The 18,754-nt window shown below is 38.2% G+C and overlaps 1 protein-coding gene across 1 annotated transcript in view; it reads left to right on the top strand.

Moving 5' to 3' along the window:
• Positions 1–18,754, top strand: part of ELOVL4 (ELOVL fatty acid elongase 4) — a 36,498-nt gene that overhangs the window by 11,502 nt on the left and 6,242 nt on the right. The window contains exons 2-4 of the mRNA XM_050971939.1: positions 8,021–8,208; positions 11,322–11,402; positions 17,287–17,458. Of these exons, the coding sequence (XP_050827896.1) occupies positions 8,021–8,208; positions 11,322–11,402; positions 17,287–17,458 (441 nt within the window). The remainder of the gene's footprint in view (positions 1–8,020; positions 8,209–11,321; positions 11,403–17,286; positions 17,459–18,754) is intronic.

The following is an 18,754-nucleotide window of genomic DNA, read 5'->3' on the forward strand; positions in this document are numbered from 1 at the left end:
TCTTGCATACCTTGTGTAAGCTTCAGTGAGGATTATATTTTTATTATTACTTGAAGCAGAGCATTTGTACTCTCCCCACAAGTAATCATAATCAATGGAGGAGATAAATATAATTTGAGCAAGGTAATATATTTGGTCTTGAAAATCCTGAGACTTGATGGTAAATTGTCATGTGCCCTGAACTTCATAGGAATTCCATTACTATCCTTGTCTTGAAACATGTGTATAATGTCATTGCTGTGTATAGACACAAAGAAAATATGGTATTAATGCTTGATAGGAGTCCTGAGAAGACTGGAATGCTGGTCAGAATAATGGGAAGGCTAATTAAAATACATCTGGCCTTTTAACAGCAAATTGGGATTTGGCCTTCCTGTTACTTTAATGGGAGTTTATGAAACACATGGACAGTACACAGGTGTTCCTTAGCTGCAGGAGATGTTGCTTTTAGCTGTGTGGCATTTTGATTTTATGTTGCTGTTTCTAGCTTTAAAGAAGACTAAGCAGTCAATTACAAAGCCCTGAAATTCAAAATAAAGCCTCAACTGGTTATGGGTGCTACCTGTTAGTCTTGCCTCGTAGTTCTCTTGGTTTTGGGGCAGGCATCTCTCGTTTCTGACCACAACAGGGTTTTGTACAGCAAACTTAGAATATGTTTATTTTGATTTTTGTGGTATGTGCTCTCATTATTCATTGTGCTTGAGGCTGAGTACTCTTATTCTTGCACCTTAGTTTTATGGTTTGTTAAAATGACAATGTTTTGCCATAAAATTTTGATGTCTCTTGTTCTTGACCTGAACAAATTAGTTTATTCCTGACTAGTTAAAGCTTAAGGATAGACAAAGTACTTAGATTTTTAGATTTATTATCAAAGATTAGAAAGAAAACTTGCTTTCTCTCTACTGATCTGCTAATTAGTTTAAAAAAATTACTTAAACCAGCTCAGCTGTTAAGCTTTTTTTTGCTGGGTTTTGGAAACCTTTGTCCATGTAATATTCTGTGCATGTCATTTTTAGCTTTACCAATACCATACGTGGGAAGAAATTCTTTACTGTGAGGATGGTGAGGCACTGGAACAGGATGCCCAGAGAAGCTGTGGATGCCCCATCCCTGCAACTGTTCAAGCCCAGGTTGGATGGGACTCTGAGCAACCTCTAGTGGGAGGTGTCCCTGCTCATGACAGGGTGGTTTGAAGTGGATGATCCTTGAGGTCCCTTCCAACCCAAGCCATTCTATGATTCTCTGGTACTCACATCTTTGTTTTCTTGCCAGTTATTACCACCACTGATACTGTGACTTTATGATATTACAGAATTTTTTTGTGACATAAAGCAACAGGGGCTTCACTGATTCCTGAGAAACCAGTGCAATGCCAATTTAAATGTTTGTAGAGTATACAGAGATGAGCCATGAAGATGATTCTATGATAGGAAAATATGCTTGCAGGTGAATGAGATGAAGTGTTTCTTTAAGGAAAATTAAAAAAAAACAAAAAAGGCAACTAGTGAGTGACCTGATAACTGTTCCAAACTACTCAAATGAGGAAGGAAAAAAATGATAGGCCTAGGAAAGGAAATTATATGACCTAGTTAAATTTAATCCTAATTTCTTTGGCTGTAGAGAGCAACTTTATGCTAGTTAACGTTTTACAGCAAGGTGCTATATGTTCTACTGGGCTTGCTGCCTATGAAAAGACATATCCTGTACTAAAATGGGAAATTCTTCTAAGAAAGATCTCTTGGCTTGTACATGCGTTAAAGGAAGTTTCATGACCTTTGCTTTGTAGATGATGATATTAGATTCTTTCTGAGTTAGGTACAGGTATCTTTGACCCTGTCAAACTCCTTAGAAATACCCATAATGCCAGAAGACTGCAGACATTGCCAAGTATGATAGATAAGAAATAAGCATTAACTGGCCATTTTTTTGGTCCCAGTCATTTGGCTTTCCTGCAGCAATCTGTCTGCACAGTCCCTCCTAAGAACTTTTCTTTTGCCTGAAACATGGATGAGGCTGTAGGGATATCATTTTAGTTCATGCAGTAGCTTCAATCTTCTATTTCAAGATTTCTCATTAAAGAAACATTAAAACTGAGATTGTTAGCAACAGGACAAGAGGAAATGGCCTGAAGGTGTGCAGGGGGAGGTTCAGGATGGACATCAGGAAAATTTTCTTCACTGGATGGAGTGGTTAGATGTTGGAATAGGCTGCCCCAGGAAGTGGTGGAGTCACCATTCCTGGAGGTGTTCAGGAAGCACATGGCTGGACATGGCATTTGGGTGCTATGGTTTAATTGACATGGTAGTCTTCAATCATAGGATGGGGTAGATGATCCTGAAGGTCTTTTCCAACTTTAATGATTCTGTAATTCCACTAATTGAGGAATAGAGTGCAATTTGTGCAATGAATAATCAATAGCAAAGCAGGTAAGTTAATTCAAGCGATGACAACCTAAGAGAAAAATTCATTCGGGGCCATATGAACAGCTCTATTAAAATAATAGTAAGTGAATAGAAATTTTTTAATTCTATAGATTTTCCATCCAAAAATACGTGGCCTCTCAATTTTCACTCTGCAGTGCTGCTTCATTATCAGTCTTCAGTCTCAAACTGTGCAGCCCATGTAGTCATGTACTCTTTTAAAGGCTAATTTTATAGCTTTAGCTCTTGTTTTTCTGAAATGTTAGTTAGTCAGAGACTGAGTTTTTTTCTTGGAATTTCTACAAACTGCTAACAGTAAATCTACTTTTAAGTTATTCTGATGTATTACTCAGTTTAGTTTAAAAGCATAGGGTCTAATCATCTGCATGCTTACTCAAGTTTACTTTCAATGGATCCGGTCTGCAGTGGTTGTGTAGCCAGAGTGAATCTTGTATTCACTTGTAAATATTTACATGACTGAATCAGTATTTCTAATAAAAATCTTGGAGAGAAGTATATTGTATATTTATCTGTAGCCAAAAAGAAAAGGAGGAGGAAAGGGATCGCTAAAGCACTAAAATCACTTAAGGGATCTAGTGTGAAAACTTTGTAAACATTTTAAGGTGTGTGAAGTTATATTTCTCACCTGTTTTTTTTAATATGATATAGACTTTCATTTTGTAGTTAATTCAGTTATGGTGGTAGTGAAACTAACAAGATGTGGGAAATTCTTAGATAATTAAACCACTGTGGTTCATGGAACAGTACTCCAATTAGGTAATATTGCTTTGCTTTCCTTCTGTTGTGGAGTTAAAATTTGACTTATTTAAGGAAATCTTTCTTAAACTTGAGGTTTGCTTTGAGAGTACTTTTGTTAAAATGGAGGTGATCTGCAGAGAGCTCTCCCAGCACCACTTTTAAATGCTCACTGTCATTTCTGCAGTGTCTTTGGAAATGTAATCGGCCAGATGGATGTGCTGGATTGGCACTGTAAGTGTCTTTGCGCTGAGAATAGTATCAATAGCTATTAATAACTTTGAAAGGCTCTCCAGATAAATTAGTGAGCACCAACCTTAGAGCTAAGGAATGCCTGTGTTGTTAAACTGAAGATTTTCTAAGTATTTATTTTGAACCTAACATGAGCACGGGGCATTGCAGTAATTATGTATTTTGGTGATGTAATATTTTCTCTAAAATTGATTTTAAAAGCAAGGATAATCAGCATTGTACTGTTTCAGGATTTCTCCAGGTGAATGTCAAAGTGACAGTGCTGTGCATTCGTTTGCTTATTTTTCCTGGGGAAAGAAAAAAATTGATCATAGGCTAAGTAAAATGCAGGAAATTTAACCCTCTAAAATCTTCTCTATCAGAAAGGAAATGGTTTCTTGTGATTTTTAAGTTAGAACACCATCACTGCAGCCTTACTTATTGAAATTCATCTTCACTTTCCATCCATATTTCAGTATAGGTTAATTATGTCCTCTTTGGACATTGCCAGGCAGGATATTCAGTCCTTTTCACTGGTCTTGCTCTTCTTGCTTTGAATGAAGAAATCAAAGTGGTCTATTTGTGTATTTCTTGTTCATTTCCCCACAAAAAGAATTACATCCTGCAAAGGTAGGTACCTCCAAGTTCAATTATTTTTATATGTATAAATAATAATAAATATACTTACATATAAATATATAAATGTAAGTTCTTCTGTTTTTTGTCTTTGCAAGGTGTAACTTCAGAATGTATATATACAAAATGACAGGAAAGCCTTATGTCTATACATATTTTCTACTATTTTCTTACATGACAATTATTTTCTATCAAGAACACGTTAGTAGATGCCTTAGTCTAGACTGGATTCCTTTTTGCTATCAAGTGCAACCCTAAGTATTTGCTGTAAAACTTTTCCCACCTTACCAGAAGAGCACTGTGCTGCAGGCTGTGCCACCACGGCAGACATTTTATTTGTGATGGAATTAGAATCTGGGTCTTGGGATTTGAAAGACAAACGCATTAATCCCCTGAAAGATTCAGTCAATCTCTGTCAATTCTAATCAGGTAAAGGCATTGGTCTTTTTGCTTCACAGCAGTTGGAGGGATTATTTTTTTAATTCAGGTAGCTGGCCTTTTTATTTCAAGCTTATTTCATCTTTGAGGTTACAATGTCCCTATTCTTTGTGAAATACTGCAGGATTTAATGCACTCGCATGCCCCTTAAGCTATCACAGTTCTCTGTCATTTGCAGAAATCTTTTGTGGTCATCAGCACCAGCTAGCAAGCAGGACACAAAATTATGCTGGTTTTGCTAAAACAGATGGGGGGCTGGGAAGGAGGAAGGTGTTGGAGTAGCTTGGAATGTTTGTCACTTGAGCAGATGACTTAGGATAGTGAATTTATCCTTGAAAGAGACCATCTGAAAAGAAGTTTGGAGCAAGAGTCTGCATTTTTCCAGGTTTTCTGTGTAGAACATGAACGAGCAGGCTTGCCTGGTAAACTGAAATGAAATTGGTTTTGTATAACCTTCTGTGCAGTAAGAGGCACAGAATTATGAGGCAACAAGTTACTTTGAATTATCCATGAGAGATGCTGTGATGAAAAAGTTCAGGGAGTAATTGTGTCATGTTTTTCCATGCCTCAGTACTAGTTAAAAACAATCATATGCAGAAGCTCATAGATGCCCTTAAAATAAACATAAGGTGGTGTTCATAGTTAGCCCAGTAGAATAGACTGCTCTACTGTTTTGGGCAGGATGCCCTTCAGAACTGAATTTCTGACCAGTTCCCTCTCATAGAAGCATTTTGTGTTTGTAATTACTTGTCCTTGGAGAGGTCAGGCCCCCAAAAAGGCAGTGTTGATACCCTGGGCAGTGTGTTACAAGATTTGTATCAGTAATACATGTTTTTCCTGTAAATAATTCAAGACCTCTGAGATGTGGTGCCTCACTGTTCAAAAACCCTTTAGAGAGGGAAAGTAATAGGCTGAGACCATGGCATGGAAGAGTAATGGCAGCTTCTCAAGTGCTCTTATGGAATTGTCAGAGTTAATGTAATATATCTCTTGGTTTTCTCCAGTGAGGTTCTTCAGTTTATAGTATTTGTGGAAAGGAGGTGCGAGAATTGCTTACAGTACTGATGAGGTGTGAGACAAAACCTACTTGCAGCTGGGATTTAGTATAAGTTGTCCCTTTGTCTTTCCTTTAACCCTCTAGTGAATCCTCATTTTTCCATCTAGAAATGCAGAAATCTTTGTCTCCTGACACAAAAAGAAATCTGGAACAGGTCATGGTTTCCTGTTTTCAGCAGTGGGTGGTAACCTTTACCTCCTGGCTAAAATTCAAATCTTCCTCTTTCACATTTCTTTGTATTGCCACTTTGGTGTGCAAGATTACCATGAAACAATGTGTTAGAAGACAGATTCTCTAGTGTGTCTTTTTCTCTTTATCCTCTTTATATTCCTCATTGCAAGAAACCTGGGAAAGCAACTGTGTCTCTTGCCTCACCTGCTCTTAACTCTGTACACTACAGTGAAGGGAGTTCTGGATTTGATTAAAGCATGGCACTCATTGGCTATTCCCAGAGCTGTCTCCTCTTCTTGTTTCATGATGAATCATTGCCTATTACTTGGTACCAGGTAGATGATGAGGTGGTTTTTGGTTTTGGTGGGTTTTTATTTTGTTTTGGTGGGTGTTTTTTGGGGTTGGTTTTTTGTGTGTGTGTTATCTTTGGGTTTTAAATTCAGATTAGTAGAGCAATCACTCAAGAAGGAATGAAACTGTTAAGGATATAAGAGTGTAATAATTGAAATGCATTTGTGATTTCAACTTTGGTAGGTGATATTCTGTGTGATTTCAGGAGCTTGATGAAAAGTACGGCGGTAACTGTCTTCTCTCACTCACTTCAGGTCCTCTTTTATTGCCTGTGTTTCTACAGCTGATTTATCTGATTTTTTTTACACTCCTCCCTGTAGTCCTTGCCCTGTCTTGCCCTTGGCTTCCTTTGGTGGCTGTGGCCACTCGGCTGAATCCCATCATTCTAGCAGCACCAGTGTCCTTTCTTGAAGCTTCCGTGCATTAGGATGAATTTTCTCTTCTGGTATTAGCAGCCATAATGGAAGCAGTTAGGCTTCTCTTTCTGCTTTTCCATTTCTTTTTAGGCCTCCTAGCATCTTGGAATTTGCAGCTCAATTATTATTAAATCATCTGGAAGTAAGACTAATCTGTGTTCTGCATGCCCTCTTTCCCAGGATAACAGTACTTGTTGTTTGTTAGAAATAGAGAGCCTCATGAAATTTGTTCCCAAAATTAGTTTCTAATTATGGCCTTAAATGCAACACAGGAAACAAGAAAGAAGTGGGGGAGAGGTAATGACAGCAGTGTTCTGTACTTTCCTCATCTTCTTGATAAGAAGGGTTTTCTAATTCGCTGGTTGTAGCCTGGGATCAGGAATGAATTTATGGTATAGGGATTTTTCATGGTCTTTGACTTACAGTTCTCTAAATAAACCTGTCCTCTAGGTAAATCTCTGGCAGCTGCATTTGTGAGTTTGCCCACACTTGGCTGAAGGCAGGTGTTTCAGATGCTTGAGCTTCCCAATGAGCCCTGTGGTGTGATTTCCATGGGAACTGTAACTGGCCTAAGCATCTGGAAAATAATCCAGTTAGTGTCATAGGGCTGTGCAGTACCTGAAGTTCTGATGGTTATGAAGTAGTCGCCTTTCATCTCTTGTTGCAACTTGATGTTAGCCTTCAGGGCAGGGGGGGACATGTGACACATGGGACAGCACAGGCACTAAGTAAGGAGGTGTCACTGCAATCTCACTTCCCTCCTCTAGCAGAGCTATCTTCTAATCCTGGGTGTCCCTGGTTCATCAAGCTAACACTGCTTCCTTCGTACTGATCTAGACCTTTTAATATAGCATATTCTCAGCTCTGAAATGTGTGTAATGTCACTGGGTCCTGTGAGTGACTGAAGGAGACTGTAAACCAAACCTCTGTTTCCCATATGGCAGCACAGATGGGTAGAACCATCCCTTTAGAACTCTTTAATGTGGTTGTTTTCTGGTAGCACTGTTGGTATTCTGTCTGGGACATGAGACTGACCTACATCAGGTAGTAAAGGTTATCATCATATAACCTGTATAAACTTTCTGGGAGACTTTCTGGTGCCTAATTTTAAACCAATAAAAGATACTGGTTTTATCAGTATTTTGCCAAATCTGTGTATCTTTCATTTGCAGTGGTGATGAATATTTGGTTACACTGCCACTGCAGTCATTATTCATCATGAACAAAATTTGTTTGGGGGATTAGTGGGTTGATTTGTGTTTGGGCTCATGTGATTCTGTTTGCTCTATTGTTTTGGGTTGTAGAACTGGACAACAGAGCTTGAATGCCGTAATGAATCTCTCTGGCATGTAATGTGATATAGTGGGTTTTTTTCTAAACTATTTTCTTTAACCTTCCTAGAAAGAATGAGTGCGTTGTGTTTCTACTATCTGATGCAGCTATTCCAGGAGAAAATAATACTTAACAAATGCAATGCTTAAAATGATGATGGGATATCTTTAACTCAGACCTTGCTGACTCCTTGTGTTTGCTTGACTCCCCAGACAAGCGTGTTGATGACTGGCCCTTGATGCAGTCTCCGTTTCCAACGCTGACCATCAGCACTATTTATCTCCTCACTGTCTGGCTGGGCCCCAAATGGATGAAGACGAGAGAGCCCTTCCAGCTACGCTTCTTGTTGGTTGTTTACAACTTTGGGATGGTTCTGCTCAACTTCTTCATTTTCAAAGAGGTGTGTATGCCCTCTTGCAAGAGGGAATTCTTACTGAGGTTTGAGGATGTCCAAATGAAAATGATGTTGCATATTCTTGATGTCTGTTGAGAGTGAATGTTTTGCACAGACTTTTAAAGATGAGTTTGCCTTTGAGGTGAGTATTTCTATAAATAGGTAGTTTCTGTTTGAGAATAATTACACTAAATGAGTCTATAGAGAAAATTTGTGTTTGAGGTATTCCAAGTCTTCTTAGATTTATGTTAGTCTAAATACTGGAGAGACTAAAATCTACAGACTGTAAATTTAACACCTGTAACTGATACTTTTTTTAATCTTAATAATCCTAAAGGATATCAGAACATATCTTATTAGAAAGTGAGCTGTTTACTCTTTCAATATGTTTATAATATTTAGAAATTCAGATATCCATTGTCTGTAGTGAGGAAAAGTGTCTTGTCTGGAAGTTATCTTTAAGAATAAAGATGTAGTTAACTATACCTTTAAATAAAAATAAAAGGATACAGACTTCTAATAGTTGGTTTGCAATGTTCTGAGTGTGTTACATGTAATAAATTTCAGTGTTGCTGCATTTTTCCTTTCTTGGATTTTCTGGACAGAGGGAATAAATAGTAACACTGCAGTGGATCAGCTGTGTAGCAGTAGCTAACTGGGATTACTTAACATTTTGGTAATTATTATTCAAGGATAGCTGTACAGAATCTGGCTGATGCTGAGTTTATGCTGCTGTGACTGCTCATGTGGATCAGGAGCTGTCTTCCTGGAAGACCTCTGATCATAGATTTTCAAAATCTGTTTCCAGAAGTAAGCAGATGAACAGAGCAGTTAAAATTACAGCATTGCAGAGCTGTCTGGTCTGTTCTGTACTTTTGCCAGGAAAAAATGGCATATCTGATGATGATCTGCAATTTGACCCTTTCCCAGAGCTCCTAGCATAAAATCATTAATCATAAAATTATTTCAGCCTCTCTTTAAGACATGGTTTAGTAAAATTTAACCATCACACCTTAGTCATCATCTTGTCTAAACTGTTTTCTTGGACTATTCAACTAAGTAGTGTGACAGGTACAAAAGAATTTAATGCTGACATGAAAGCATAGTTGAAGGAAGAGATTAAATCCAATCATCTTGGCAGGTTACAACTGAAACTCCTGAAATTAGTTCTGCAGTGTTACTGCAATGCCTGTCTTTTTCACATTTCTTTTAAACTTGTTTGTTTCATCCATTAGCTGAATTATACCAAACTTGCAGTCAAATAATTTTCAGACCTATGTTCCTTACAGGATTTGTGTTTGTAGCATTTCCAGGTCACAGAATTAACATAAAACTGAGTGGGACTGGAAATACATATTTGTTGTTGATATTCTGAAAGCTCATAACTTTATACACAGAGGTTCTAATTTCCTCCTTTCTCCTAGTGGTAGGTTGTTATTCAATGGATGTTAAGGCAATGGATACAGCACTTCCAGCAAGTGTCTTTTCTTGATTGTAGAGACTGATAGCAGGAAGGTGTTCAAGTTTCAGTGGTTCCCTGTAACAAGGCAATTTCTGCTTCCAGAGTTTACAATACCACTGTGCCACTATTGTAATTCACACCAGTTTTAATGTAATTGTTATGAGTAAAATGATACTGTTTGCATTTTGTGAGTGACTGTAAAATTTTCAGACATTGCTAAGAACAGAATTTGAATGTGAAATGCCTTTAAAAGTTATTTAAATAACCATCCTGATGGCAAGATCTTTTGTTCATCTGACATAGCTTATGTTAAATACTAAATCATAATGCACAGTGCAAGACTCATGGGCTGAATTCAAATTCAGGTCCAAATTTGAAGCTAATTTTGCTTAGAACGTGCAGAAGTCAATGGAATAGACCCCATTTTGCCTCAGAATCATTAATTTCTTTTTTCTACTTCAGGGCAGTCTGGTGGAGTCAATTTACTGCCTTTTACCAAGGGAACCTTAGTTGAGTTGTCCAGTAGGTCACAGTAGAGATGGGCTGGTTTCTGTAACAGTGCAAATTAAACTTTCCCTGCTCTTCTCTATTAGTACTGGATGTGCTTTGTCCATGTGGGACCACACTGGAGTTCCAGGTAGTTACAATAGTTTTTAAATGGAATTAGATGATGCAGAAGTAGTTCCGTTTCTTTTCTAGGATAATTTCCATGGACAGTTCTTTCATTTACCTCCTTTAACACACGTGCAGCAGACAAGTCCAGAGGTTCACAAGGTTTTGTACGTTATAAATAAGATGGAAGTCAGGTTAGTGGTAAGAGTAGTCAGTGCCTGTCCAATATGTCTGTTCCACTGCTGTCTCTCTTTGATCCTTAATAGAGAGATTACTTGGTTTTAAAAGTTTGTGGCTCATAACATTTATGAATGTCAAGCTAAGTGTTACTTGAACTTTGTACAACTCTAGGCCAGTGTACTTCTTTCCAATGGGAACTTGTTCAAATGTCAATTTTATCTTCTGCTGTCCAGGTTTTTACAACGTGCTTAGTTTGGAGAGGCCCTACAGAAGCACTTCAACTACTTTAGGTCATTTTTGTTGGCACAAAATGGGGAACTTTTCTCCATCCTTTTTCCCACACTGTGTTTAGTGGGTATTCAGCTTTGGTTGCTCAAAGTGAGGGGGGAGGGTTCTGGATTTTGATTGTTATGCTGTGCTGAGAATTGTAGATCCAAATTATCCAATCCCTGTCTCTTGAATAGTGTTCTCTTGAATCCATACTGGGAATAGCATTTCTGTCAATTGTAGTGAAAGCAATTAGGTATTTTCTGTTTCTGAAGCTAGAGCCATCAGAAAGAGTATTAGTGTCCAAATAGCTTAAGGTCATACTGGAATTTGTTGTACAAAGCTCTAATTATCTGGGCAGATACATGCTGGGAAAAATGAGTATTTCCTTTATAATTTATAATAAAAAAATAAATAATCTGTAACAGGAGATTGTTAGTACTAAATATTTGCTTTCTTCAATAATTTGCTCAGGACTAAGAATATTTTATGTATTTCTGTTCTGGTGAGTTTGATGTAACAAGAAATTTGCTGATAATTGTTATAAATGTGCTTTATGTATTATATTTCCCCTCATGTATGACTTTAATATTTTCAGTTGTTCTTGTCATCAAGAGCTCGAGGGTACAGCTATGTCTGCCAGACTGTGGATTATTCAGATAATGTTTATGAAGTTAGGGTGAGTATTTCTTTTTTGTGTGTGTATATGAGTGTGTGTAATGTACAGCACTACATGATGGTTTAAACCTTTTCTGAAAACAGTGTTTCCACAGCAATGGCTGTGTCCCGTTACATCCTCACAGGCCACTTCAGCTTTGACTACATCCTACGTGGGAGGTTTGATCAAAATGCATCAGCATAATTGTGCTAACTTGCATCTGACTGCTGCAAGTAAGAGGAGTCTTAAAGATACCATCCTTGGCTTCATCCACAGCTGAACCATCCTTTGTGTACATCCTTTGCTTCCCAGATTTGCTGAAGTTTGGCATGCCAGGGTAACCGCAGTAAAGGTGGTGTGTCCTGGTTAGATCAAAGCAAGTGAGATTTGTCATCTTATCTTGTGGTTGCACTTCACCCATACTGGTGTGGCAACTCTTTGTCTCCTTAGCCATGTTTGGCTTTATGAGCCCTTCCTGGCATTTGGTAAATGTATTATCAGTCCATTTCATTGTATAATCTTAGATTTCAGCTATCTGGGTTTTGGAAAACATCCAAATTAAAAGCAAAGTGCAGATCCTTGTTCGTTTTCGTAATGCTGTTGATTAGCTCACGTACTAAACCTTATCTTCCAGCAGAGCTGACACCTGAGAATCTCCCAGCTTGCAAGTTTCATGTACAGATTAGGACATGTTCCTGAAAATGCAGGGAAAATGTGTTACGTTTATAGTAGTTTGAAAAATGTCTGTGAGGTAGCTGCTCATGGACAGTGTTAGTAAAAGCTTGTGCACGTGGCAGGGGTGGTAGTGAGAGCAAAAGGTTTGAGTCTTACACCTTGTTTTTATAATGGCTGATATTGCAGAACAGCTCTGGGTGTAGATTTTTATTGGCCTTATTGCAGCTGCCAATCTTTCACCTTTGCCAATACAGTGCTCTCACTGGCAGTCACTAGAATGAGTCTGTTAAAAATTTTGTAGAAAAACAAGACCTGGTAGAGTATAGCAAGTGCTTGACAGGTTTGGAGTTTTTAATAGATTAGCAAAATAGAATGCCCTTGTACTTAGCTGAATGACATTGAGGACTGGTGTGATATATATTGAAAGAATTTTTATAGCAGCTAAATACAAGCAGTAGTCTGTTTCATAGCCTCACTTTTAGGTGCACCTGTTTGGGGGAGGCAGTGGAGAGATCAGACCTGCTCAGAAGAATTGTCATCCATTTTGTTTGTTATGACAAGCACAGCATTATTGTACAATGAAAGAAAGGCAAAATGACCTGAAGAATGTATTTATGCTATATAACATGTCCATATAGGAAGGATTGCTCTAGCAATATTTACTCTTTTGACTTCCTGACTTTTTTAATGCAATGACCATATTTGCAAGGGAATGAGTAGATAAATCCTGTGTTGCTCAGATGAAGAAGACTGGGACTAGCTCACATGGAAACAGCACTGAGCCCAGAAGGCATTATGGAAGATGCTCTGAAAAGCAGAGCTTCATATACGACTTTAATTTGGGGCTTTGAAATTTGGAACAAATGTTGAGAAACATGAAATTAATTGTATATAGTGGTCTAAATGGCAGCATAGGAGCATTGGTAGGGCCACCATTTCTGGCTTTTTGGGCATGTGCCACTGTGATATTGCCATCACATTGAGCGGCCTCCTTTGTGTAAAGCTCTTTATCAAAATAAGGGGTCAAGAAACCATCCTTTGTCATTCAAGACACTACAGAGAGCTCACAGAAAACAGTTCCCCCCCCCAAAAAAAAATTTGCTATCCTGGATATCAGAGAATGTCCTTTTCTGCCTCTCCAACCCACATCATGTATCAAGACAGTAAGCCAGTGATTTTAAGGGAGCAAAGTAAGGGCAGGAGGTGGCACTCCCCCTGTACAATTTAGCAACTCAGCACTTTGTGGCTCAGAGACCTTTTAAGTCAGACATGGCCTCTTTGGTTTTGCCTTTTTTTTTAGGGGGATATTTTCCCATGTATTTGTCTGTATATTTTCTTCAACTTTCTATTGATCTTCTGGCTTTCACTGGTGATTAATTGTGTAGGTAGTTTACACAAAACATGAGGAAGCTGGTCCTCCTGCTTATTGTTTTGCACCTACCTACACATGTTAATCTCATTCAGGCTCCCCTGACTGTTCTACAAGAAACAATGGACAACTGGAGCAAGCAGGGATGAAAATTAAATTCCCCAGTTGACAAAACATTTGCTGAAATAAATTCCTTTGTGAATGACTTATCTGCTGAATGTAGTAGGCAGCCACCTTACTGAGTGCTGGCAGGAAGTTGAGTGGTTTTGTTATGAAAAAGAATAAAATGTTCATAGTAAACAAGAAAGAAAAGGGGGTAGAAAACCTCTAAGTATTTAGAGAGATCTATAGATGTAACTTGGAAAAACTTATTTAGTTGTAGCTTAAGAGTCAAAATAATAAATGCAGAGGGCTGAGATGTTAAATCCATGCTCCTTTGGGAGCTTCAGTATTTGAAGTGAATGATTTCATAAGTGTCTAACTTAATGTATGCTGGTGTCTCTCAGTAGTCATTCCCCCCTCTGCTTATGTTTGTGTGTCCTTGTTTACCAGGTCAAAGTTCCTCTATTTTATTAGCATTTCTGAAGAATTGGGAAAATGGGGCTGTGTCAATTGGTTCTTGTTTTAAGTGTACTGATTGTAATCATGAAGCCAAGCAATGGTTGTTTTCTGTATTATAATTGTAACCTGCATTGTTAGTATTTATGTGTAGAACTTGGGTGATTTCCCCTTATGAAAAAGACATAATATACTTTAAAATTCAGTAAACTTGATTTCACAAGTTCTGTAAACAAAATTCTATAAATGAAATTCACTAAAAAAGCTATTTGAATTTTTCACATTGCTGTGACCTTCCAAGAAGTACCTGTCCCTTCACACCCCTTAATGGATAAATGTCTCCAACTCAAAATGAGGAAACCTGCTGCAGAAACAGAGTCCTGTAATAAAACAGCCCTCCAGTCAAAAACCCTGCAGCAGGCAGAGGACATGGGATTGGACCTCTTGTTGACCCCCTTAATCCTAGGCTGTAATGTAATCTTTCTGTGCCATCTGGTGTTTTAACAGCCTTAGATTGGTACATATGAAAATCACCAGAAAATATATAGTTGTGACCAGTATTGTTCATTACAAGGATGTGCCTTTTTAATGCATGATTTTTTTCTTTTCAAATAAATCTTTCTTGCATGCAATGTCCAAAGGCTAAGGGTTAGGTCGTGATTTTTGATGCTTTGCAAAAGAAATTTAATAGTAGCCATCTGCTCCTGACATAGCTTACATATTCAGTGTATTGTTCTCTGTTTCTGCCCTTTTTCACTGATTTTATGCATGGCCTCAGGCAAATGATATTTGTTTCATTTTTTTCTATAAGCTAATGATGAAAACATCTGTAGAAGTCACTGGAAGTAGTGAAATAGATCATCAGTACACAAAACCTATCAGGTTTGAGAGTAAATGGTAGAAAATTTGGTGATAGTAAGAGAGCAAAGAAGCTGACAGGCAAAAAATCTACAGGAAGACAAAATCAGCAGGTATAATCCTTCAAAGAGTCCTTTTGTTTTTCTTAAGTGATGGGGACCATTTTTGTCTAAAGCTCAGATTATTTTTACCCATGAAGTGCTTTCTCTGCAATTCAAAAGAAGAGCAGTGGGATGTGTTATTTGCCTTGTCCAAGAACATATACTGAACTTGTGGCACTTTGGGTATAAGACAGAAGTATTTTTGTGGGATTTTTGTATTTCGCTCTGTGTCACAGTAAATTGGCTATTTGCTTATTGGCTATTTGGCTATAAGTTCCCTTATTTCATTTACAAAAATGTCCATTTACTGTATAAAAGATTTTATGGTGGTTTGCTTGTGACTGACCTCCTCATTCTCTAAAAGTTTCTTTGAAGAGAGGACCTCCAAAGAGCTAAAGCATTGCAGTGCTGGATTGCCATTCTATGGCTATACAGTCCAAAGTGTTTATTGTTAAGTTATGAAATGAAAAGATGCTTATCTTAATTTATGTACGAGATGCAACTTTAGCAAAGAGCTGTGAGAGATGCTGGACTGTTATGCTAACTCATTGGGTGTGAGACAAACCTTGATGTGGGTGTTATTAAATACCTGACTACCTGTCCCAGAGGCAGTACTGGATATTGAGCAATATATACATTTATATATATATATAGATATTTATATATATGATTCTTGCAGCTTGCCTGTGTGTCTGGGAACTCCAAGATCTGTGGGAGTCACTTTTCTGTCATTAAACCTCTCTCCAACTTTGGATATTAATATCTCTTCATATAAAAGTGAAAAAATCTGCCTCCTCTTCCCAAGATGTGAACTGGGCTAAATCACATCCAGAGAGAGAGAAGGGTGTTCAGTAATGGATACATAGAAGCTGCAGTTTGGCATCAGTAAGATGATCAGTCCCTCTGGGAAACTGCAGAGCCTGCAATGCAGATATGCAGCACTCTTCTATGCTGCATTTTTTGCTTCTGCTGTAATTTCCCCTGAACTGTTCACCAGACCAATTATAGCTGGGACAAACTTAGTCTGTAGAGAGATGTTGTCCTTTCCCATTGCTTTGGAGGGGTGGAGGAAAACACCATGCAGGGCTATAGCATTGCTCTCCACAGCTCTTTATGATTCCCCTTATCTCACCAAGAAGCTTGTGTGGAGTTGGGAAGGGAAGGTACTCTGTGTTAGCTCTTTTTTCTTCTGTCTTCCCTGTGGACTCTGGGGGTGGTGAGGTTATTTCACACCATAATAAGTAAAGAAAGTCTGATTTACCATCAACTGAGTCCTGAAAGACAAGGGCAACTTCTTACAAATAGTGTGTTGTGACATTGCCTGCTCTCCTTGCTGGTGGTACCAATTCCAACTCTATTTTTTTTTTTTCCACTCTCTGTGTGAGTCACCATCTGGTCCCACCCTTGCATAACAAGCTGGATGACTTACAATGCCAAAACGAGACTTGTTGCTATGTTTTGGGATCTGGGAGGGAGTCCCTACCACCACCATACTCCCATATCATGGCATTAGCATATTGCTACACAGAGCTTCTGGGCTTTACTTGCTCTGACAGTATCCTAATTTCAGCAGGAAGCCCTGTTTATGTTGCATCCTGGGCAAGATGCGCTGTGATGGGTGGATGAGAAAAAGAATTTTGGGTGTGTAGCACTTCCCTGTTGGGTAGATGGATGATACCTGTTCAGTTTGTATGGCTCCTGTGGTCTCTTTTTTTCCTACTCCCTGAATAGCAGAGAGCCACTGGGGGAAAGCTGCTTTACTGAGGGAGTTACTGAGCAGGCCAGGAGAAACTGAGGGAACACTGCTATAAGGAATGTGAAATCTGTGCTGCATCTAACTTTTTTTTGATATCTTTCCACCCATATGCCTGTGGTACTGAAGGTTTCACCTTTGCAACTTCATTTTATCATCATGTTTCTGCCTCATTGTTCTGACCACATCAAAGTGTTGCCTCATTAGAGGGGGAAGCCCTGTGCAAAGACTTCTTCTGCAAAGCTTAGGAGAGAATGAGGACACAAACTTCCCGTGCTTAACTGGTAAACTGTTCAGATGTGGCAAAGCTTTTAACTATATCAGCTCTTTTTTTAAAGATGTGATTTGTTAGCAACAGGCTCAGAATAATCTTCTTCCATAATCTTCTTCCATAATCTTCTTCCATGTTCAGAACAGATGAAAGGAGTATTTTTTTTGTTGTTCTCATACTGTCAGGTGTTTGACAGCACCTCAACATTTAACCAAGATTTAGGGAAGGAAGTGGTATCCTTCTCTTACTAGATGGTGAGAACTTTATTCCATTCAGCATGGAATCACTCAAACTTACATAGTCTCTGTTTTTCATTGCAGATAGCTGCTGCTTTATGGTGGTATTATGTCTCTAAAGGAATTGAGTATTTGGATACAGTATTCTTCATCCTGAGGAAGAAATTTAACCAAATTAGTTTCCTTCATGTCTATCACCATTTCACCATGTTCACCTTGTGGTGGATTGGTATTAAGTGGGTTGCAGGTGGACAAGGTGAGTTCCCTTCCTCTCCAATGCTTTTGACTGGGCAGAAGGGAGAATTATTATTGTTTGGGAGCAATAGAAGAAAACTTTATAGACTTGGCTTAATAATATACAAAACTGTTTATTAATGCATACAGTCTCCTTCTGTGGGAAACATGGGGGAGGAAAAGATAGCAGGGCAATAATCTAATGAATTGCAAAACTTCTTTTCTTTTCCTCATGGGCATCAATTGCAAGCCTGAAGTTCTGCCTTCGAAAGTATCTGTATCTGTGGGAAACAGAAAGATGTATGCGTCTTGCTTAACTTTAATTTTTGCAGATACAGAGAGCTGCAAAATCTAATTGTGGGCCACATTCTGTGTGCAAATTTAATGAAGACAATGGAGATGTTATTTTGGCATTGTATATGAGTTTGAGGTTTGCTTTTATTTTTATTAAGAGGCACGTATAAAAATCTGAAACCTTCCCTTGGAGGTGAGCCAATAAATCTGTCAATTCACTTTTAAAACCTATTCACAATGACACAAGTCTAAATTCATTATCAGCCTTTTTTCCCTTGCTTCTTTTCTGAAGCCTCCATCAAATAATTTTATTTTTTGTTTATTTTACTTGCCACACCCTTCATTGCCTGCATTGTACTCTTGTTCCTGTTGTTTAACCTTGTCTCAAATCAAAGCTCTGCTGAGCTGAGGGTTCAGGGAAAATGCCCTGTTTCCTTTGAAGTGTGCTTTGGAGGCTTGCAGCACTGAAAATACCATATAGTAAACACAAAATACCATGTTATGAACACCAAACTGATATTTTGGGTTTGGTGTTTTGGTTTTGGTTTTTTTGAGCCTCACTAACACTTAATGCATGGGTGGTTTATGCTCCCGTTTGCTATAGGTATTTAGTACTGAGTGGTCACTTACATTGCAAGAATGATCTTTATTTGCAACTGCACCTATAAAATAAGATTATTGGAGACTGGATAATTACTTGTAGTCTTGCTTAGAAATTCCCTGGATATCTCAAAAGGCCCACTCCTTTGTTGCCTTTTCAGAATTTTCATCCTAAATATCTGCAGTTTTTAATACAACCGTTACAACTATTTCCAAATTTCTTTCAAGTTTTGTGTTCTAGCACTGCCTCTTAGTTCCTAGAGCCTGCAAAAGGAAAAGCAGCAGTTGCTTTTCTGCATTTATGTTGCACCACTGCATAAATGTGAATAGATAGATCTGTGTTCTTCTATTTTCTAGTTGATAGCACATTGCTTACATAGACAGGTCTATTATAAACTAGACCCTATTACAACAACTGGGCCGA

The sequence above is a fragment of the Serinus canaria genome, chromosome 3 (assembly GCF_022539315.1).
Source record: "Serinus canaria isolate serCan28SL12 chromosome 3, serCan2020, whole genome shotgun sequence".
In the NCBI taxonomy this organism is placed as follows: domain Eukaryota; kingdom Metazoa; phylum Chordata; class Aves; order Passeriformes; family Fringillidae; genus Serinus; species Serinus canaria.